This window comes from Paramormyrops kingsleyae, chromosome 25 (genome assembly GCF_048594095.1).
Source record: "Paramormyrops kingsleyae isolate MSU_618 chromosome 25, PKINGS_0.4, whole genome shotgun sequence".
NCBI classification, from domain to species: domain Eukaryota; kingdom Metazoa; phylum Chordata; class Actinopteri; order Osteoglossiformes; family Mormyridae; genus Paramormyrops; species Paramormyrops kingsleyae.
Window position 1 is genome coordinate 20,497,727 of NC_132821.1, and position 22,234 is coordinate 20,519,960.

General features: G+C 39.3%; 1 protein-coding gene across 3 annotated transcripts in view; it reads right to left on the minus strand.

Annotated features, from left to right (window-relative positions):
• Positions 1-5,506: 5,506 nt before the first annotated feature.
• LOC111852846 (uncharacterized) overlaps positions 5,507-22,234 on the minus strand; it is a 32,912-nt gene continuing 16,184 nt past the window's right edge. For 2 of the 3 annotated variants that reach the window (XM_072707293.1, XM_072707292.1), the window contains 40 exons: positions 21,817-21,938; positions 21,449-21,510; positions 21,170-21,270; positions 20,822-20,921; positions 20,529-20,695; positions 20,034-20,155; positions 19,666-19,727; positions 19,387-19,487; positions 19,039-19,138; positions 18,746-18,912; positions 18,251-18,372; positions 17,883-17,944; positions 17,604-17,704; positions 17,256-17,355; positions 16,963-17,129; positions 16,468-16,589; positions 16,100-16,161; positions 15,821-15,921; positions 15,473-15,572; positions 15,180-15,346; positions 14,685-14,806; positions 14,317-14,378; positions 14,038-14,138; positions 13,690-13,789; positions 13,397-13,563; positions 12,899-13,020; positions 12,531-12,592; positions 12,252-12,352; positions 11,904-12,003; positions 11,611-11,777; positions 11,113-11,234; positions 10,745-10,806; positions 10,466-10,566; positions 10,125-10,209; positions 9,832-9,998; positions 9,274-9,395; positions 8,920-8,981; positions 8,714-8,820; positions 7,597-7,766; positions 5,507-7,308 (listed from right to left, as the gene is read on the minus strand). In XM_072707293.1, coding sequence (XP_072563394.1) covers positions 7,219-7,308; positions 7,597-7,766; positions 8,714-8,820; positions 8,920-8,981; positions 9,274-9,395; positions 9,832-9,998; positions 10,125-10,209; positions 10,466-10,566; positions 10,745-10,806; positions 11,113-11,234; positions 11,611-11,777; positions 11,904-12,003; positions 12,252-12,352; positions 12,531-12,592; positions 12,899-13,020; positions 13,397-13,563; positions 13,690-13,789; positions 14,038-14,138; positions 14,317-14,378; positions 14,685-14,806; positions 15,180-15,346; positions 15,473-15,572; positions 15,821-15,921; positions 16,100-16,161; positions 16,468-16,589; positions 16,963-17,129; positions 17,256-17,355; positions 17,604-17,704; positions 17,883-17,944; positions 18,251-18,372; positions 18,746-18,912; positions 19,039-19,138; positions 19,387-19,487; positions 19,666-19,727; positions 20,034-20,155; positions 20,529-20,695; positions 20,822-20,921; positions 21,170-21,270; positions 21,449-21,510; positions 21,817-21,938 — 4,400 coding nt within the window. In that variant the 3' untranslated portion in view covers positions 5,507-7,218. The remainder of the gene's footprint in view (positions 7,309-7,596; positions 7,767-8,713; positions 8,821-8,919; positions 8,982-9,273; positions 9,396-9,831; positions 9,999-10,124; positions 10,210-10,465; positions 10,567-10,744; positions 10,807-11,112; positions 11,235-11,610; positions 11,778-11,903; positions 12,004-12,251; positions 12,353-12,530; positions 12,593-12,898; positions 13,021-13,396; positions 13,564-13,689; positions 13,790-14,037; positions 14,139-14,316; positions 14,379-14,684; positions 14,807-15,179; positions 15,347-15,472; positions 15,573-15,820; positions 15,922-16,099; positions 16,162-16,467; positions 16,590-16,962; positions 17,130-17,255; positions 17,356-17,603; positions 17,705-17,882; positions 17,945-18,250; positions 18,373-18,745; positions 18,913-19,038; positions 19,139-19,386; positions 19,488-19,665; positions 19,728-20,033; positions 20,156-20,528; positions 20,696-20,821; positions 20,922-21,169; positions 21,271-21,448; positions 21,511-21,816; positions 21,939-22,234) is intronic. The other variant, XM_072707291.1, reaches the window with a different exon arrangement.

Below are 22,234 nucleotides of genomic sequence, written 5' to 3' on the forward strand. Positions count from 1 at the left end.
CTCTGCCTCCCCAACATCCCCACACCTGGGTGTCCCAGAGAAGATTGAGAAAGTGCAAATGTGGGTTTCTCCTCCCATTGTGCTACTCAGGACTCTTTCTCAGATCAGGCTGGGACCCAGTAGTTCTGCCATTCCTGTCTACCTACAGTGCACGCTCAGCCAGCACAGTGAACAGCTCAAACCTGAGACACATCTCTTCTCAACCATTTCAGTCAACTACAAAGCATCTTACCACTACCACTAGCTAATATCCGGTCACTGAGTAATAAAACATTTTTGATTAATGATTTTATAAACACTTTATAAACATAATTAGATCAGAACTGCAGCATAACAAACCTCATTGAATCACTACCCCCATATTGTAGTTTTCAGAATAGAATGTCTCCAGTGTTATAGTGGCCTTATTTCAGCACATTTACTTCTGTAAGCAAAGATCTGTATTTATTCCAGTTGTCAAGAGAGACACAAAGGACTGCTCGAATTGCTGCACCATAACCTTGATACCACACACATCCTTCTGAAGACCATTCAACAATGATAAGTACAGCGGTCGACAGGGAGTTGCCATATGTGCAGGCTGGTTTCAGGAAAGGCAGAGGCACTCACAATAACATTGCCAACCTTCGATATACTGTGGAAAAAATCTGGGAGTACCTATACATGTGTTTCATCGATTATTCAAAGGCATTTGATGATGTCGAGCATGATAAGATCTGGACCTGCTGGAATGAAATGGGCACACCACCACACCTAACCAAGCTCATATGATCGCTCCATCAAGATCAAGAAGCCACAGTCCGAACACCATATGGAGACAGATTGGTTCAAGATTGGAAAGGGTATACATACAACAACACAGGACAGGATGTTTCCTGTAACCGGCAATTTTCTACATGTACGCAGAAGCTGTTTTGCGGCGAGCAGATTGGTGGGGGGGGGGGGGCGTAATTTTTCGTACAGTGGTAACTCGGTTCTCGAACTTAATCCATTCCGGACTCCGGATCGAATCCTAAAAAGTTCGAGTTCTGATCGAATTTTTCCCATAAGAAATAATGGAAAACCAAGTAATTGGTTCCCGGTTCAAGACTTTAGTTACACGCATGACGTTTGTATCCCAGGCTGTTCCGATGCGTAATCTGCTATTCCTCCCGAATATCACGTAAAGCAGTGAGAACTGGTTTTCAGTTAATTTACCTCAAATATCAATGACTGGTGGACCCCAGCTGATGACCCGTCTATGCCCAGAGAGGTGGATAGAGGTGGATAGAGGATAGAGGAGGACATATGGAAAGGCACTGGTGGAGGTGCGACAAGCAGCAATGCTCTCCAGGTAAACCACCATCCTGTAACTGCATTACCTGGTAAAATAAAGTTTAAATAAATTACATAAATGGTTTAGTACACGCAAGTTAGTGGTTTATTTATTGTTAGTTACTGTAATGTTGCTGCTTTATTTGGTTAATCGTCCAGTCTGAGAAGAAGGCATTCAAATAAGAATTGCTTTGTAGTATGACTCATTTACTGGCGCGTACAATTTATATTAGGTCAGCGTTCATGGTTCGACTTCTGATATTCAGATCGAGTTCTAGGTCAAACTGGTTTGTTCAACTTTCGAGAAATTCGAGTTCAAGTGAATTCGAGAACCGAGGTACCACTGTACTTGGATTACTCGTTTAGTCGGATGTAATTGTTGACGATTTGGTATGATCCTGGATCTGTTGGTTTTTCAAATCTGTCAGTTTTTCGGAACTCTTGCTGGATGTGTTGTTGTAGCAGCTGGATGAACGACCAATTGCAATTGGTGCACAAATAATAAGGGAATTTCAAATTGAGAGGGCTTTGCGCGATCCTTTATTGTTGCTGGATGATATTCTTTTCGAAAGATACCACTTCAGCCAAGATGGAATATTATATCTTAAAGGTTTATTAGTTCCGTACGTATATTAGAAATCCAACTAGGCGAAGTCGGGCTCTCACAGCCACACAGACAATGTGCATTACCTTAAGATATTCTGCAAGCGGCACTTTTTTGTATACTGCAGGCGATGCGGAAAATATATCAATGAATTGAACCCCCATTTAATTAAACGGAATTTTAAAAAAATATACCATATGCTCCCTCGCATCATTTTCTGAAATAGCAAATGTAATCATGATCACATCTACAATTCCACTTGTATATGGTGTAAACTGTCTTATCACATTCAGAATTTTTACAGCTTCTAAATTCCAACCACTGAGTGTTTTGCTTTGTATTTCCATAGCCATGCCCATGGTGGACACTTTTGTGCACGTGTAACCCCTCATGTGTCTGCATTGTGGTTTTCACTCAAAGAACGAGGGGACGTGGGACCATGCAGCGGTTTCATTCGCCTGGCACAAATAACACAAAGTTGGGATTCCGCAGGGCAGCACAGCTTGAAATACATAGGCAATGCTAGTATGGGGAGAGACGGAATATTAGCTATCCTCACGTGTGGTTTCATAACTTCCACTCAAAACTACATAAACAACAACACAAAGTACACTGACAACATCTACAAGGAGGGAGATGCAATCTCTATCAATCAGTGTTGATTTGGAACGTCCACTGAAGCATTAATAATTAATTACATCGGAGCGCTGTTTACATAGAACTTACCGTTGGCTTATACTGCATTCCATTTGCCTCGGGATCCGATTTTCAGATTCCGATATTACGTTACATCTGCTAAAAACTCGGGAAAACCGAGTCGGATATGTTCCATTTCCCACAGAAGTAGCAATACCATGGACCCATATGAAAAAGCAAGATTTTTTGCTTAGCCGGACAACTTGTCCGATTTAAGGTACCTCAGTTTAAATGGCCTTTATCTTCGTTCACTTACAATTAGCCCGAACTACCTTAAATCCGACAAATAATCCGACTAATCATGAAATCCAATTCTAGCCCGGTTAATTGCCATTCTTAGCAATATCACTTGATAACACATTACGCGTGGTGCTTCACGTATAAAACTTCCACAGATAAGTATAGTGTGTGCGACCGATTTAATGAGCCACAAATTAGAAGTAGTGCTTAAACAGGATAAAACTACAACTTTCCCTTCTGTTCATAAAGGGCGCAGCCATCTTGGATTCTGAACTCTTAGTCTTGATCCTCTGCGTTATCCGAGATATTTCTTGGATCTCCGAGAAACGGGAGCGCGCATGTCGTCACTTCCGGCTTCAAAACTCGGAATCCGAGTTCCGAGGGCAAATGTAATGCACCATTAATCTCCAAAACTGAGAGAACCGAGCAGTTCTACCTGTGATACCACTAGAGGTCAGTATTTAACCACTATTCCATTAGTATATGCGAAAAGCTGGCTCACACAGGAGTGCAAGTCGAAACAACAAAACGTCCACTGTTACACACGCACAGAGCGCGGGATTTCAAAATCTGGCAGCAGCTTGATGGGCGGTGGAACAAACATCCAGCATGTTAAAGTAGGTTAATAAAGGTAAGAGAACCATAACTTAATGCTGTTATGTTCATGAATTTCCTTCATGTTAGCTTTTTTTGGTACTTTTTATAACTAACAACCTGCTGTGGCTTGTTAACTTGCTAACTGTGACTGAGTCCACCGCTTAGCTAACGATAGTTAAGAATAGGTTAAGAATTCCAAACGTCCATTTTGCCCAGTTCATCTGCTCTCTGTGCGCAACACTTAGCAGCTTTAGCTCTGTACTGTTCTGTAGTATATATGTTATTTAAATAAAACTTTTAATTAAATGTATGGTGGGATTGTTTATTTAAAAAAGAATTTAGCCAAGAGGCACGATATATTTGATGTCTAAAATTAGTCTGCTTTTAATATTATAAGACATTGAAACGACGTCCATGATGACCGCATTTGAACTCATTTAAAGCCTTGTATAGCGGTCCAGCGGACGTCGGCATTCGACATTCAGAAGATGACGTCATAAAAAGACGTCAGAAAAACTTTCATTCTGGCTCGTCAGGGGACTATGGAAGGCCAACTGGGCCAAAACGTCTTAAAACTTTATGCCTAAAGACGTCAAATATTAACTGCCAGAGACGTCAAATTTGCAAGTCTTTAGATGCAAAAAATAAAAAAAAAGTAACCGGCAATTTTTCACATGCAAAAAAATCAACATGTCGATTTTTCACGCCTAAAGACGTAATTTTTTTTACACCTTCAGACGTAAAAAACAGGTGGAATTTCTCTCTTTTTAAATTAGGACATACACTTAATTATTTAAAATATTATAAAATATGTGCATGTATGCGTATATTAGTATTCTTAATTACAATTTGTGTTGCTGCTAGTTGTTGTATTTAACAAATTTTACTACTCTTCTTCTTCTTATTATTATTATTATTATTATTATGGTGAGTAATTATGTGTCACCACAGCACAGTGCACGATTTCAAGGAATGAAGCACTAATGTGACGGATTTCTCCATCGGGGGAGCTGATCAGACATTGCACGGATGATGTATTTGCGTGTTGCAGTTTTTCTGCAGAATCGACCATTTTCACTGATTCCCGAAATGGTAGTCAGAGGCACAATATGCTGCCATCATTTTAACATGTTAATTTTCTAAAATGCTAAAATTTTTGAGATGAGAAAAAGTAACAGCTGTATATTACAAGAATTAAAATAATAATAATAACTAATATCTTATGCTCTGTCTTTGTGTTTGGAGACTTGTATGTAAAAAGACATTTATACATACATAATAAGACTTTAATATAGACACCATTAAATACCAGCAGTGTTGGGATAGCTGAATAAATATGTTGAATGCAGTCACTGGATGGAAGTTACAAGTATGTGCAATTGTTTGTCTAATGGACAAAAGTACTTGAGGCAGGTGTGTGACAGCAGATAGTTTGTATGCAAAAAAAAGCCAGTATATCCACGTTTTTAATGTTCAGTATGCATGTATGAATGGATAATGAATGGATAATTAAAAAGAGGGAAATACTCAACTAAGGGATGTTTGTGGACTGGAGTTGGTGGTGCTTTTATTTTGAAAGGGTCGCTTTGTTGACGTTAGCACACGTTGCAAAATGCCGCCTGTTTTTGATGTCTGAAGGTGTGAAAAATCGACATGTTGATTTTCTGCATGTGAAAAATCGACATGTTGATTTTTTGCATGTGAAAAATCGACAGGTTGATTTTTTGCATCTAAAGGGGTGCAAATTTGACATCTCTGGCCGTTAAAAAAAGTCTTTAGTCTTTATGTCTTTAGGCATAAAGTTTTAAAACGTCTTGGCCCCGTTGGCCTTCCACAAGGGACGTCTTTTCTACGTATGACAAAGACATACGTCGAAAACACGTCGTTTAGACGTATCTTTGCGCAGTGGGGTGTACAGTCAACAGCAATCTATAGGTAGCAGCAACATTTGATCTCAGAAGAAAATCACAAATTACTTGTTTTTGTTTCTATGTGTGCATCTATTTGACAATACATGGTAGTAGTTAAGTTGTATGATATAAATAATACATTGAGTTATATATAACATTTCATATAAAATTTTATTATAAAACTTAAAGAATGAGAAAATGAGAAACTGTCGACAAGGAACATGGTTTGATAACACAAAATACCACTCAGTGCATCACGTCACAGAAACTAATGCAGTTCTAACTAATGGTATGGCAGTCTTTTGAATGGACAACTTACGACAAAGAAATGCACAGCAAGACTTTTTGAATTAGTGGATCACGTCACATGCTACATACCAGGGTTGGGGCCATTCCGGAATCCATTTTTCAATTCCAATCCAAATCAGGAAAGGGAACTGGAGTTGGAATTTAAATCTCCCTGAAATTTGAATTCAATTCCAGTTCTGTTCCCCATAGTTTTTTTTCCCCAATCCCAGCTCCAGTTGCATTTCCTGATTTGGATTGGAATTGACAAATGCATTCCAGAATGGCCCCAACCCTGCTACATACAGTCACAAACACCAGCAATTAGGGTTTCCTTTTTCAGTCTGAAGAAATCATGTCCCGTATAGGTTAAAAACGGGACAGAGCGCTTTATTTTTTTCTATTACAGGATGGGTGACAATGCTACCAGCAAAGTCTAATCCGTTCCCCTGAACAAGCAGCGAGGCATTCAGAGAAAAAAATATAATAAAAAGTACTATCTGTGTTTTCTGACTTTACACCCTACAATACAGAAGATAATTAAAAATGTTCGAAAATTTTCAAAAATAAGTATACCATAGTAGCAAATAGACATTATAATAAAAATTACATGAACACACCCTAAATAATACACAAAGCAATGCTTTAATTGTTGAGGTAATAACACTGTGCCACAATTATGCGAACACCTAGCTAACAATTCTATATCGACAATACGCTGACACAGTGAAGTGCTTGCATCGGCCAGCCATGCAGATACTACTTTTAAAATGAAACCAACAAAGGAAGTAACCATCAATTATTAATAAGGTGCATTTATATATACTGGACATTTATGGTGTTCCAGATTGATTGGTCCAATCTGATTGTCTTTTGTTAACATTTTATGATACAGAAAGTCGTATATCTTTGTAATACATAATAAAGATTAATGCAGTTTCAAATTTTTGAAAAATAGTCCAATATTATGCTTCCTTAAATATTAAGTAACACATTTCATTAATTTACCACAATTTCATTTTATTCATTATAAATTATTTGTTATGATCTTTTCAAATCAATTGAAATCGAAAGATTTGTGTTGTCCTTTGGAGAATCAGTCTGATCAATAGTTCATTTTTACAAATTGATTAAAACTGAAAAATATAGCAGAGCAAATTTATATTTGCACAAATTTAAGCACAAATAAAACATAAATATCATTCTCACTGTTACAGGCATTGAATATTTTTTGCATAATGGACTTTAAGTCTTTCACTTTAAGGGGCTATAATTCAGGGATCGATTGACATAACTGGTACGAAAGTTAAAAGTGATACGTGCGTCGATCGATTAATGTAACAGCGCAAATATGTAGGTATTTTATGTGCAGATCGTTAAAATGCACGATAATTTCTTGTCATATGAGCGTTAATGCAATTATATTATATATTATAATAATTCAAGAAATGAACATAAAATACGCATGTATTTGCGCTGTTACATTCATCGACTGCAGCACGTATCGCTTTTAAAGGTGAATGCGTACTTATTGATAGTTATGTCAGTCCCTGGCTATAATACACGTTGTGTCTAGTTGTCGTGTAGTCTGTACTGAAGAGTGGAAAATCGCCTTCTGCGCCAGTATCTCTGAAGGCCCGCACAGCAGCCGCCGATCAGGCACTGCGAGTGATAGAAGGGTACCGATCAGGCATTTATTACACCCATTAAGTATAGAAAAGTAATCACAACATTGAACTCACATATGGAAACATTAGAGATGCTCTTCGTGAATAAAATTATGTTATATTACACCACGGCACTTCTGAATTCTCGAATCTAATTGATCAGAAGGGTGTTTTATAAATGTCTATAACCACACGTAATAAATCAATAAATCAATTTATTATATTATATTATATTATATTATATTTTATGTTTAAATGCACATAAAGACTTTGTAAAACTTACACAAAGGAGAATAAAGATGGGAATGATAAAGATTGCACATGGGATGATAATGGCCAAAGCCCAGCTAGGGAAGCCACTCCCCACAGGAGTTATGTTAGCCCCAGGAGTGATGAGCAAAATGCTTTGGCTGGGTGGATATATTGTTATCGCTGCACTGTTATCAGCCAAACCTGAAAGAAATACACTTATTATTAAATGATTTTGAGCAATTTAATCAGATTGTCAGACCACAATAATAAACCTCTCCATGTTTGAAACAATTTTTCCAATTAAACAAATCAGCTTCACCAAAGTATCAAAACTGAAATAATGTTTTGAAATTATATATTTTTATAAGATGGAAAACATGTAAATTGTACTGGATTAAATTATAAGACATAATTTATAAAACAAGCCAGAATACCCAGGAAATTGGCAATCTTGGCACCAGCAGCCATACCACTTGCAATTCATCCATCCATTTTCCAAACTGCTTATCTGTCAGGGTCGCAGGGGGGCTCTGGAGACTATCTCAGAAGCTATGGGCACGAGGCAGGGAACTATCCAGGACGGGGGGCACACTCACACACCTAAGGGTAATTTAGTAACTCCAATTAGCCTCAGTATGTCTGTGGATTGTGGGTGGAAATTGGAGTACCCAGGGGAAACCAATCATGCAAACTCTACACACATGTAACCCAGGTGGAGACTTGAACCCTGGTCCCAGAGGCAGGTGAGGCAACAGTGCTAACCACTGCACCACCATGTTGCCCCCACATGCAGCTCAGACTAGGTAATCCACCTGAAGCTAAGCAGGTTTGGCCCTGATTGGTACTTGCATGTAAGACCAACTAGGAACGCTGGCTTGCTGCTGGAAGAGGTGCTGGTGCGGCAAACAGGCTAGCCCATCCTGTGGATCCCAGTGTAGTGACAGGGACACTGTGGTGTTAAAATGATGTCATCCTTCAAATGAGATGTAAAACTGATGTCCTGATTCTCTAAGGTCATAAAAGATCCCTGGGCATCTTTTGAAAGAGTAGTTTTGGATGCTCTGTATAAATGTAATGTTCATTCATTCATTCATTCATTCATTCATTCACTGTGGACATCTGTGGTGATGCTATGGCCTAAAACATACCAGAGGCTTTCAGGATCTCCGAAAGAAGAGAGCTGGGATTCTTAATATCACCCTCTTGGAACACATACTTAAAGTCAACAAGTATCAGACTCTCATTCTGCAAGCTCCTGTGAAACACAAACAAGAAAAGTAATGATACAAATAATTGGATTGGGAATTTTGTTTTTCATTTTTAATTATCAGATAGTTATGGTTTAACAACTTACGTGTATAACGCTCTAGCGAAATTCACGTGGTTTGCTGCTGGATTGTTTAGTATTGCGTTCAACTGGGATTTGAGCATCCAAGAAAGAATGAAGAAAAGAAAGACACAGATGAACCAAACTTGACTAAAATGAGCTACAGCTGATTTATTGGCATCTGATTAGTGACTGGTCCCCAAGCTGAGTGGAGATGTACAGCAGATGTATCTGCATTTGGCCACTTTAACTGTATATATAGCATCCCACCATAGCAAGGTCATACACTCATTATAAAGGAGAAAGCAATGCATCCATAGCCCATAAACAAGGAAACACAGGAATAACCAAAATCCCCTAAATAATGATCAGGATTCTTACCAATTTATCAAGAGACGTCTGGATCTCATCATAAGTGTCATTCCTGAGTGTGTAATTTCCTGACATGTTCACCTGAGGTATCTTGAATTCGAATTTGATGGCAAAGGAATTTCTGGATATACCTGAAAAATTTTTATTAACCGAAAAATATGTAATTAATGCAATTTAAAATCTAATTTGAACACAAAATTCAAGGATATAATATTCATATTTTTTTTAACCCGCTTGTCTAATTCAGGGTTGCGGGAGGTCTGGAGTCTATCCTAGAAACTGTGAGCACAAGGGAGGGAACAACCTAGGATGGGGCATCTACCAATCGCAGGGCACACTCCCACGTTATTCAGAATATATTGTATGTTACATATTTCAGAAATTGTTTGTATGCATGTTGTATAAAAGCAGTTTCACTGTTATAATAGCGATACATGTGTAATCTCTGTCCGGGAAAAGAACTACTCATATCAAGCATTTATTACTCAAGAAACTCATACATATATGACAAAAACAATCTTTGAACTATATTCTAAACATCGGGAATAGGGCAAAAATGGAGCTTACTTTCAAACACTGCATTCTGGATGCTGACAGGGTCAGTCAGACTTTTAGAAGGAAATTTCAATTCTGGTGAGAGGAATTCATTGATTAAACTGAGAATCTCGCTCTGACTGAGGGCTGTATTGTTGATGTTGAAAACTAACTTAATGAAGATGAGTGCTGATCCCACACTGGAAGAAAAAGATGAGAAGAATCCATGACATGAAAAATGATCAGGTTGATCTGTTTAATAGCAAGAACAACAAAAGGCTGACTTGACGCTAAACTTTAATAATGTCCTGAAATTCCAAACATACATGGTCTTATCTGTGGTGATTGTCCTTCTGTTAGTTGGGCTAGGCAGAGTTGTTGTCATTCTGCTGCTGGTTGTTGTGGGAACTACTGGACCATTGAGAGCAACAGTGATTCATTATTTGCATGAACTTAAGTCAGTTTTCAACACAAACATGTTAAAAAAAATACCTAGAAATACAAAATATGACCTGCAGCTGCAAAAAAAATACGATGAATTGAAAGCTGTGATATTTTATTACTGGGTCATCTTGAATAGACTTACATGCCTAGTAAAGAGGTATGGGTAGCATAGTAAACTAGGCAGCTTATGAATTGTGCTATGATGATGCTATGTGATGCATACCAGAGAGTTTCAGGATGTCAGAAAGGAAAAGGCTTGGGCTAGCAGTATTTCCCTTCTGCACGTTGTAGTCAACACGAGCAATTATCTGGTTTTCTGTATCCCTGTGGAGATCAACAAATCAGCAGTATCCATGAGCAACTTCTATGTTCATGACGCAAGGACGAAATAACTGGATACAAAACATTCCTCAGGAAATTCTGTCATTCTTTACTTTCATGATTTACCTTAAGAAGCATTTCTCACTTTGGTGTAAATAGCAATAATGGGGTCATGACTTACGTGAAGTTTGCTGGAGGAAATACCGCAGGTGGTGCTGATTGATCTGTTAGTATCGCGTTCAGCTGGAGTGTGAATGACAGAGGAGAGACAAGTAAAAGTCACAGATCAACCTGATGTGGCCCAGTCATTTTATCGGTAGATCACCAACTTTCTCCAAAGTTGAGTGGAGTTAGAGCTGCATTCTTCTACTGACTGGTGCATACAACAACACAATAATGTTTCCGGTGTTCCTCCATCCAACTGGTTTGCCAACAAGGAACCACTTTCCTTAACAGACGAACTACTGGCCACCATAAACCGGATGAGAGCCACAAGAACGCCCTGCATTCCCTAATAATTCTAATAATAATAATGATCAATACTATTACCAATTTATTGACACAGTCCTGAATCAGGCCATGAGTCTCATTCCTGAGCTGGGCATCATTTGACATTGTCACATTGTTGACCTGGAATCCGAAGTTGATGACAAAGGAATTGTTGGACGTATCTGAATGCAATGAGAGAGATAAAGTAAGAGAAATAGAATGCACTTCTGCTAAAGATACCTCTCACCACATTTCTAATATCAATCCAGGCATATGATATTTTGATTTGCTATGCATGCCTCAGCCTGGTCAGTTTGTGTGTGTTTTAAGAGAGTAAAAAAATATAAAGTTAATGTCATTTCCTGTGAATTGATTTGTTGAGTATCATGAATCTATCGCAAACTACTTGGGATAAGCCGGTCAACTGCTTAGTGCATCACAAGAGAAGAAATGCTAAGAACTGTTTCCAAATCATTAATTGATCTGTCCTGTTGGCAAGGAAGAGAGTGGACTGAGTGAGTTCACTTCAGAATCAGATGAAGTCTGTGGGAAACTCACTTGCCACAGTGATATCCTGGATATTCAGAGGCTGAGTCAAGGTGATCATGTTGGTTGAAAGCAGTGGATTTGGGAGAGATTTGACTGCGCTCAGAATGTCTTGGTCATTGGGGACTGGTCCTGTAGTATTAATTTTCACCTGAATGTAGATCAGTGCAGATCCCATACTAGAAGAAAGAGAGGAAAAGAATCCATGACATCCAAGGTAGTCAGGTTGCTTTGTCAAATAACAACAATGACAAAGTGAAAATTTGAATCTAAAATTTCTCAAAGTTTGAAAAACCCAAACATACGTGGTGGCAGCTGTGGTGACACTGGTCACAGTCATGATCGTCCTTGGTAGAGTTGTTGTCATTGTGCTGCTGGTTGTTGAGGGAGGCACTGCAGCGGGGGCTGCAACAATGACTTATTAATTGCAAACTGAACTTAAGTCAGTTTTCAACACAAACATGTTTGAGAAATACTTAGACATGTAAAATGCTACTTATGACAGCTGCAAAAAGCTACTCTGAATTGAAAGCTGTGATATTTTATTACTGGGTCATCTTGAATAGGCCTACATGCCTAGTAAAGAGGTATGGGTAGCATAGTAAACTAGGCAGGTTATGAATTTTGCTATGATGATGCTACGTGATGCATACCAGAGAGTTTCAGGATGTCAGAAAGGAAAAGGCTTGGGCTAGCAGTATTTCCCTTCTGCACATTGTAGTCAACACGAGCAATTATCTGGTTTTCTGTATCCCTGTGGAGATCAACAAATCAGCAGTATCCATGAGCAACTTCTATGTTCATGACGCAAGGACGAAATAACTGGATACAAAACATTCCTCAGGAAATTCTGTCATTCTTTACTTTCATGATTTACCTTAAGAAGCATTTCTGACTTTGGTGTAAATAGCAAGAATTGGGTCATGACTTACGTGAAGTTTGCTGGAGGAAATACCGCAGGTGGTGCTGATTGATCTGTTAGTATCGTGTTCAGCTGGAGTGTGAATGACAGAGGGGAGACAAGTAAAAGTCACAGATCAACTTGATGTGGCCCAGTCATTTTATCGGTAGATCACCGACTGTCTCCAAAGTTGAGTGGAGTTAGAGCTGCATTCTTCTACTGACTGGTGCATACAACAACACAATAATGTTTCCGGTGTTCCTCCATCCAACTGGTTTGCCAACAAGGAACCACTTTCCTTAACAGATGAACTACTGGCCACCATAAACTGGATGAGAGCCACAAGAAAGCCCTGCATTCCCTAATAATTCTTATAATAATAATGATCAGTACTCTTACCAATTTATTGACACAGTCCTGAATCAGGTCATGAGTCTCATTTCTGAGCTGGGCATCCTCTGACATGTTCACATTGTTGACCTGGAATCCGAAGTTGATGACAAAGGAATTGTTGGACGTATCTGAATGCGATGAGAGAGATAAAGTAAGAGAAATGGAATGCACTTCTGCTAAAGATACCTCTGACCACATTTCTAATATCAATCCAGGCATATGATATTTTGATTTGCTACGCATGCTTCACCCTGGTCAGTTTGTGTGTGTTCTAAGAAAGTAAAAAAATATAAAGTTAATGTCATTTCCTTTGAATTGATTTGTTGAGTATCACAAATCTATCGCAAACTACTTGGGATAAGCCGGTGAACTGCTTCGTGTATCACAAGTGAAGAAATGCTAACAACTGTTTCCAAATCATTAATTGATCTGTCCTGTTGGCAAGGAAGAGAGTGGACTGAGTGAGTTCACTTCAGAATCAGATGAAGTCTGAGGGAAACTCACTTGCCACAGTGATATCCTGGATATTCAGAGGCTGAGTCAAGGTGATCATGTTGGTTGAAAGCAGTGGATTTGGGAGAGATTTGACTGCGCTCAGAATGTCTTGGTCATTGGGGACTGGTCCTGTAGTATTAATTTTCACCTGAATGTAGATCAGTGCAGATCCCATACTAGAAGAAAGAGAGGAAAAGAATCCATGACATCCAAGGTAGTCAGGTTGCTTTGTCAAATAACAACAATGACAAAGTGAAAATTTGAATCTAAAATTTCTCAAAGTTTGAAAAACCCAAACATACGTGGTGGCAGCTGTGGTGACACTGGTCACAGTCATGATCATGCTTGGTAGAGTTGTTGTCATTGTACTGCTGGTTGTTGAGGGAGGCACCGCAGCGGGGGCTGCAACAATGACTTATTAATTGCAAACTGAACTTAAGTCAGTTTTCAACACAAACATGTTTGAGAAATACTTAGACATATAAAATGCTACTTATGACAGCTGCAAAAAGCTATTCTGAATTGAAAGCTGTGATATTTTATTATTGGGTCATCTTGAATAGACCTACATGCCTTGTAAAGAGGTATGGGTAGCATAGTAAACTAGGCAGGTTATGAATTTTGCTATGATGATGCTATGTGATGCATACCAGAGAGTTTCAGGATGTCAGAAAGGAAAAGGCTTGGGCTAGCAGTATTTCCCTTCTGCACATTGTAGTCAACACGAGCAATTATCTGGTTTTCTGTATCCCTGTGGAGATCAACAAATCAGCAGTATCCATGAGCAACTTCTATGTTCATGAAGCAAGGACGAAATAACTGGATACAAAACATTCCTCAGGAAATTCTGTCATTCTTTACTTTCATGATTTACCTTAAGAAGCATTTCTCACTTTGGTGTAAATAGCAAGAATGGGGTCATGACTTACGTGAAGTTTGCTGGAGGAAATACCGCAGGTGGTGCTGATTGATCTGTTAGTATGGCGTTCAGCTGGAGTGTGAATGACAGAGGGGAGACAAGTAAAAGTCACAGATCAACTTGATGTGGCCCAGTCATTTTATCGGTAGATCACCGACTGTCTCCAAAGTTGAGTGGAGTTAGAGCTGCATTCTTCTACTGACTGGTGCATACAACAACACAATAATGTTTCCGGTGTTCCTCCATCCAACTGGTTTGCCAACAAGGAACCACTTTCCTTAAAAGACAAACTACTGGCCACCATAAACCGGATGAGAGCCACAAGAACGCCCTGCATTCCCTAATAATTCTAATAATAATAATGATCAGTACTATTACCAATTTATTGACACAGTCCTGAATCAGGCCATGAGTCTCATTCCTGAGCTGGGCATCATTTGACATTGTCACATTGTTGACCTGGAATCCGAAGTTGATGACAAAGGAATTGTTGGACGTATCTGAATGCAATGAGAGAGATAAAGTAAGAGAAATGGAATGCACTTCTGCTAAAGATACCTCTGACCACATTTCTAATATCAATCCAGGCATATATTTTGATTTGCTACGCATGCCTCACCCTGGTCTGTTTGTGTGTGTTCGAAGAAAGTAAAAAAATGTAAAATTAATGTAATTTCCTGTGAATTGATTTGTTTAGTATCATGAATCTATTGCAAACTACTTGGGATAAGCCGGTCAACTGCTTAGTGCATCACAAGTGAAGAAATGCTAACAACTGTTTCCAAATCATTAATTGATCTGTCCTGGTGGCAAGGAAGAGAGTGGACTGAGTGAGTTCAATTCAGAATCAGATGAGGTCTGTGGGAAACTCACTTGCCACAGTGATATCCTGGATATTCTGAGGCTGAGTCAAGGTGATCATGTTGGTTGAAAGCAGTGGATTTGGGAGAGATTTGACTGCGCTCAGAATGTCTTGGTCATTGGGGACTGGTCCTGTAGTATTAATTTTCACCTGAATGTAGATCAGTGCAGATCCCATACTAGAAGAAAGAGAGGAAAAGAATCCATGACATCCAAGGTGGTCAGGTTGCTTTGTCAAATAACAACAATGACAAAGTGAAAATTTGAATCTAAAATTTCTCAAAGTTTGAAAAACCCAAACATACGTGGTGGCAGCTGTGGTGACACTGGTCACAGTCATGATCGTCCTTGGTAGAGTTGTTGTCATTGTGCTGCTGGTTGTTGAGGGAGGCACCGCAGCGGGGGCTGCAACAATGACTTGTTAATTGCAAACTGAACTTAAGTCAGTTTTCAACACAAACATGTTTGAGAAATACTTAGACATGTAAAATGCTACTTATGACAGCTGCAAAAAGCTATTCTGAATTGAAAGCTGTGATATTTTATTACTGGGTCATCTTGAATAGGCCTACATGCCTAGTAAAGAGGTATGGGTAGCATAGTAAACTAGGCAGGTTATGAATTTTGCTATGATGATGCTATGTGATGCATACCAGAGAGTTTCAGGATGTCAGAAAGGAAAAGGCTTGGGCTAGCAGTATTTCCCTTCTGCACATTGTAGTCAACACGAGCAATTATCTGGTTTTCTGTATCCCTGTGGAGATCAACAAATCAGCAGTATCCATGAGCAACTTCTATGTTCATGACGCAAGGACGAAATAACTGGATACAAAACATTCCTCAGGAAATTCTGTCATTCTTTACTTTCATGATTTACCTTAAGAAGCATTTCTCACTTTGGTGTAAATAGCAAGAATGGGGTCATGACTTACGTGAAGTTTGCTGGAGGAAATACCGCAGGTGGTGCTGATTGATCTGTTAGTATGGCGTTCAGCTGGAGTGTGAATGACAGAGGGGAGACAAGTAAAAGTCACAGATCAACTTGATGTGGCCCAGTCATTTTATCGGTAGATCACCGACTGTCTCCAAAGTTGAGTGGAGTTAGAGCTGCATTCTTCTACTGACTGGTGCATACAACAACACAATAATGTTTCCGGTGTTCCTCCATCCAACTGGTTTGCCAACAAGGAACCACTTTCCTTAAAAGACAAACTACTGGCCACCATAAACCGAATGAGAGCCACAAGAACGCCCTGCATTCCCTAATAATTCTAATAATAATAATGATCAGTACTATTACCAATTTATTGACACAGTCCTGAATCAGGCCATGAGTCTCATTCCTGAGCTGGGCATCATTTGACATTGTCACATTGTTGACCTGGAATCCGAAGTTGATGACAAAGGAATTGTTGGACGTATCTGAATGCAATGAGAGAGATAAAGTAAGAGAAATGGAATGCACTTCTGCTAAAGATACCTCTGACCACATTTCTAATATCAATCCAGGCATATATTTTGATTTGCTACGCATGCCTCACCCTGGTCTGTTTGTGTGTGTTCGAAGAAAGTAAAAAAATGTAAAATTAATGTAATTTCCTGTGAATTGATTTGTTTAGTATCATGAATCTATTGCAAACTACTTGGGATAAGCCGGTCAACTGCTTAGTGCATCACAAGTGAAGAAATGCTAACAACTGTTTCCAAATCATTAATTGATCTGTCCTGGTGGCAAGGAAGAGAGTGGACTGAGTGAGTTCAATTCAGAATCAGATGAGGTCTGTGGGAAACTCACTTGCCACAGTGATATCCTGGATATTCTGAGGCTGAGTCAAGGTGATCATGTTGGTTGAAAGCAGTGGATTTGGGAGAGATTTGACTGCGCTCAGAATGTCTTGGTCATTGGGGACTGGTCCTGTAGTATTAATTTTCACCTGAATGTAGATCAGTGCAGATCCCATACTAGAAGAAAGAGAGGAAAAGAATCCATGACATCCAAGGTGGTCAGGTTGCTTTGTCAAATAACAACAATGACAAAGTGAAAATTTGAATCTAAAATTTCTCAAAGTTTGAAAAACCCAAACATACGTGGTGGCAGCTGTGGTGACACTGGTCACAGTCATGATCGTCCTTGGTAGAGTTGTTGTCATTGTGCTGCTGGTTGTTGAGGGAGGCACCGCAGCAGGGGCTGCAACAATGACTTGTTAATTGCAAACTGAACTTAAGTCAGTTTTCAACACAAACATGTTTGAGAAATACTTAGACATGTAAAATGCTACTTATGACAGCTGCAAAAAGCTATTCTGAATTGAAAGCTGTGATATTTTATTACTGGGTCATCTTGAATAGGCCTACATGCCTAGTAAAGAGGTATGGGTAGCATAGTAAACTAGGCAGGTTATGAATTTTGCTATGATGATGCTATGTGATGCATACCAGAGAGTTTCAGGATGTCAGAAAGGAAAAGGCTTGGGCTAGCAGTATTTCCCTTCTGCACATTGTAGTCAACACGAGCAATTATCTGGTTTTCTGTATCCCTGTGGAGATCAACAAATCAGCAGTATCCATGAGCAACTTCTATGTTCATGACGCAAGGACGAAATAACTGGATACAAAACATTCCTCAGGAAATTCTGTCATTCTTTACTTTCATGATTTACCTTAAGAAGCATTTCTCACTTTGGTGTAAATAGCAAGAATGGGGTCATGACTTACGTGAAGTTTGCTGGAGGAAATACCGCAGGTGGTGCTGATTGATCTGTTAGTATGGCGTTCAGCTGGAGTGTGAATGACAGAGGGGAGACAAGTAAAAGTCACAGATCAACTTGATGTGGCCCAGTCATTTTATCGGTAGATCACCGACTGTCTCCAAAGTTGAGTGGAGTTAGAGCTGCATTCTTCTACTGACTGGTGCATACAACAACACAATAATGTTTCCGGTGTTCCTCCATCCAACTGGTTTGCCAACAAGGAACCACTTTCCTTAAAAGACAAACTACTGGCCACCATAAACCGAATGAGAGCCACAAGAACGCCCTGCATTCCCTAATAATTCTAATAATAATAATGATCAGTACTATTACCAATTTATTGACACAGTCCTGAATCAGGCCATGAGTCTCATTCCTGAGCTGGGCATCATTTGACATTGTCACATTGTTGACCTGGAATCCGAAGTTGATGACAAAGGAATTGTTGGACGTATCTGAATGCAATGAGAGAGATAAAGTAAGAGAAATGGAATGCACTTCTGCTAAAGATACCTCTGACCACATTTCTAATATCAATCCAGGCATATATTTTGATTTGCTACGCATGCCTCACCCTGGTCTGTTTGTGTGTGTTCGAAGAAAGTAAAAAAATGTAAAATTAATGTAATTTCCTGTGAATTGATTTGTTTAGTATCATGAATCTATTGCAAACTACTTGGGATAAGCCGGTCAACTGCTTAGTGCATCACAAGTGAAGAAATGCTAACAACTGTTTCCAAATCATTAATTGATCTGTCCTGGTGGCAAGGAAGAGAGTGGACTGAGTGAGTTCAATTCAGAATCAGATGAGGTCTGTGGGAAACTCACTTGCCACAGTGATATCCTGGATATTCTGAGGCTGAGTCAAGGTGATCATGTTGGTTGAAAGCAGTGGATTTGGGAGAGATTTGACTGCGCTCAGAATGTCTTGGTCATTGGGGACTGGTCCTGTAGTATTAATTTTCACCTGAATGTAGATCAGTGCAGATCCCATACTAGAAGAAAGAGAGGAAAAGAATCCATGACATCCAAGGTGGTCAGGTTGCTTTGTCAAATAACAACAATGACAAAGTGAAAATTTGAATCTAAAATTTCTCAAAGTTTGAAAAACCCAAACATACGTGGTGGCAGCTGTGGTGACACTGGTCACAGTCATGATCGTCCTTGGTAGAGTTGTTGTCATTGTGCTGCTGGTTGTTGAGGGAGGCACCGCAGCAGGGGCTGCAACAATGACTTGTTAATTGCAAACTGAACTTAAGTCAGTTTTCAACACAAACATGTTTGAGAAATACTTAGACATGTAAAATGCTACTTATGACAGCTGCAAAAAGCTATTCTGAATTGAAAGCTGTGATATTTTATTACTGGGTCATCTTGAATAGGCCTACATGCCTAGTAAAGAGGTATGGGTAGCATAGTAAACTAGGCAGGTTATGAATTTTGCTATGATGATGCTATGTGATGCATACCAGAGAGTTTCAGGATGTCAGAAAGGAAAAGGCTTGGGCTAGCAGTATTTCCCTTCTGCACATTGTAGTCAACACGAGCAATTATCTGGTTTTCTGTATCCCTGTGGAGATCAACAAATCAGCAGTATCCATGAGCAACTTCTATGTTCATGACGCAAGGACGAAATAACTGGATACAAAACATTCCTCAGGAAATTCTGTCATTCTTTACTTTCATGATTTACCTTAAGAAGCATTTCTCACTTTGGTGTAAATAGCAAGAATGGGGTCATGACTTACGTGAAGTTTGCTGGAGGAAATACCGCAGGTGGTGCTGATTGATCTGTTAGTATGGCGTTCAGCTGGAGTGTGAATGACAGAGGGGAGACAAGTAAAAGTCACAGATCAACTTGATGTGGCCCAGTCATTTTATCGGTAGATCACCGACTGTCTCCAAAGTTGAGTGGAGTTAGAGCTGCATTCTTCTACTGACTGGTGCATACAACAACACAATAATGTTTCCGGTGTTCCTCCATCCAACTGGTTTGCCAACAAGGAACCACTTTCCTTAAAAGACAAACTACTGGCCACCATAAACCGAATGAGAGCCACAAGAACGCCCTGCATTCCCTAATAATTCTAATAATAATAATGATCAGTACTATTACCAATTTATTGACACAGTCCTGAATCAGGCCATGAGTCTCATTCCTGAGCTGGGCATCATTTGACATTGTCACATTGTTGACCTGGAATCCGAAGTTGATGACAAAGGAATTGTTGGACGTATCTGAATGCAATGAGAGAGATAAAGTAAGAGAAATGGAATGCACTTCTGCTAAAGATACCTCTGACCACATTTCTAATATCAATCCAGGCATATATTTTGATTTGCTACGCATGCCTCACCCTGGTCTGTTTGTGTGTGTTCGAAGAAAGTAAAAAAATGTAAAATTAATGTAATTTCCTGTGAATTGATTTGTTTAGTATCATGAATCTATTGCAAACTACTTGGGATAAGCCGGTCAACTGCTTAGTGCATCACAAGTGAAGAAATGCTAACAACTGTTTCCAAATCATTAATTGATCTGTCCTGGTGGCAAGGAAGAGAGTGGACTGAGTGAGTTCAATTCAGAATCAGATGAGGTCTGTGGGAAACTCACTTGCCACAGTGATATCCTGGATATTCTGAGGCTGAGTCAAGGTGATCATGTTGGTTGAAAGCAGTGGATTTGGGAGAGATTTGACTGCGCTCAGAATGTCTTGGTCATTGGGGACTGGTCCTGTAGTATTAATTTTCACCTGAATGTAGATCAGTGCAGATCCCATACTAGAAGAAAGAGAGGAAAAGAATCCATGACATCCAAGGTGGTCAGGTTGCTTTGTCAAATAACAACAATGACAAAGTGAAAATTTGAATCTAAAATTTCTCAAAGTTTGAAAAACCCAAACATACGTGGTGGCAGCTGTGGTGACACTGGTCACAGTCATGATCGTCCTTGGTAGAGTTGTTGTCATTGTGCTGCTGGTTGTTGAGGGAGGCACCGCAGCGGGGGCTGCAACAATGACTTGTTAATTGCAAACTGAACTTAAGTCAGTTTTCAACACAAACATGTTTGAGAAATACTTAGACATGTAAAATGCTACTTATGACAGCTGCAAAAAGCTATTCTGAATTGAAAGCTGTGATATTTTATTACTGGGTCATCTTGAATAGGCCTACATGCCTAGTAAAGAGGTATGGGTAGCATAGTAAACTAGGCAGGTTATGAATTTTGCTATGATGATGCTATGTGATGCATACCAGAGAGTTTCAGGATGTCAGAAAGGAAAAGGCTTGGGCTAGCAGTATTTCCCTTCTGCACATTGTAGTCAACACGAGCAATTATCTGGTTTTCTGTATCCCTGTGGAGATCAACAAATCAGCAGTATCCATGAGCAACTTCTATGTTCATGACGCAAGGACGAAATAACTGGATACAAAACATTCCTCAGGAAATTCTGTCATTCTTTACTTTCATGATTTACCTTAAGAAGCATTTCTCACTTTGGTGTAAATAGCAAGAATGGGGTCATGACTTACGTGAAGTTTGCTGGAGGAAATACCGCAGGTGGTGCTGATTGATCTGTTAGTATGGCGTTCAGCTGGAGTGTGAATGACAGAGGGGAGACAAGTAAAAGTCACAGATCAACTTGATGTGGCCCAGTCATTTTATCGGTAGATCACCGACTGTCTCCAAAGTTGAGTGGAGTTAGAGCTGCATTCTTCTACTGACTGGTGCATACAACAACACAATAATGTTTCCGGTGTTCCTCCATCCAACTGGTTTGCCAACAAGGAACCACTTTCCTTAAAAGACAAACTACTGGCCACCATAAACCGGATGAGAGCCACAAGAACGCCCTGCATTCCCTAATAATTCTAATAATAATAATGATCAGTACTATTACCAATTTATTGACACAGTCCTGAATCAGGCCATGAGTCTCATTCCTGAGCTGGGCATCATTTGACATTGTCACATTGTTGACCTGGAATCCGAAGTTGATGACAAAGGAATTGTTGGACGTATCTGAATGCAATGAGAGAGATAAAGTAAGAGAAATGGAATGCACTTCTGCTAAAGATACCTCTGACCACATTTCTAATATCAATCCAGGCATATATTTTGATTTGCTACGCATGCCTCACCCTGGTCTGTTTGTGTGTGTTCGAAGAAAGTAAAAAAATTTAAAATTAATGTAATTTCCTGTGAATTGATTTGTTTAGTATCATGAATCTATTGCAAACTACTTGGGATAAGCCGGTCAACTGCTTAGTGCATCACAAGTGAAGAAATGCTAACAACTGTTTCCAAATCATTAATTG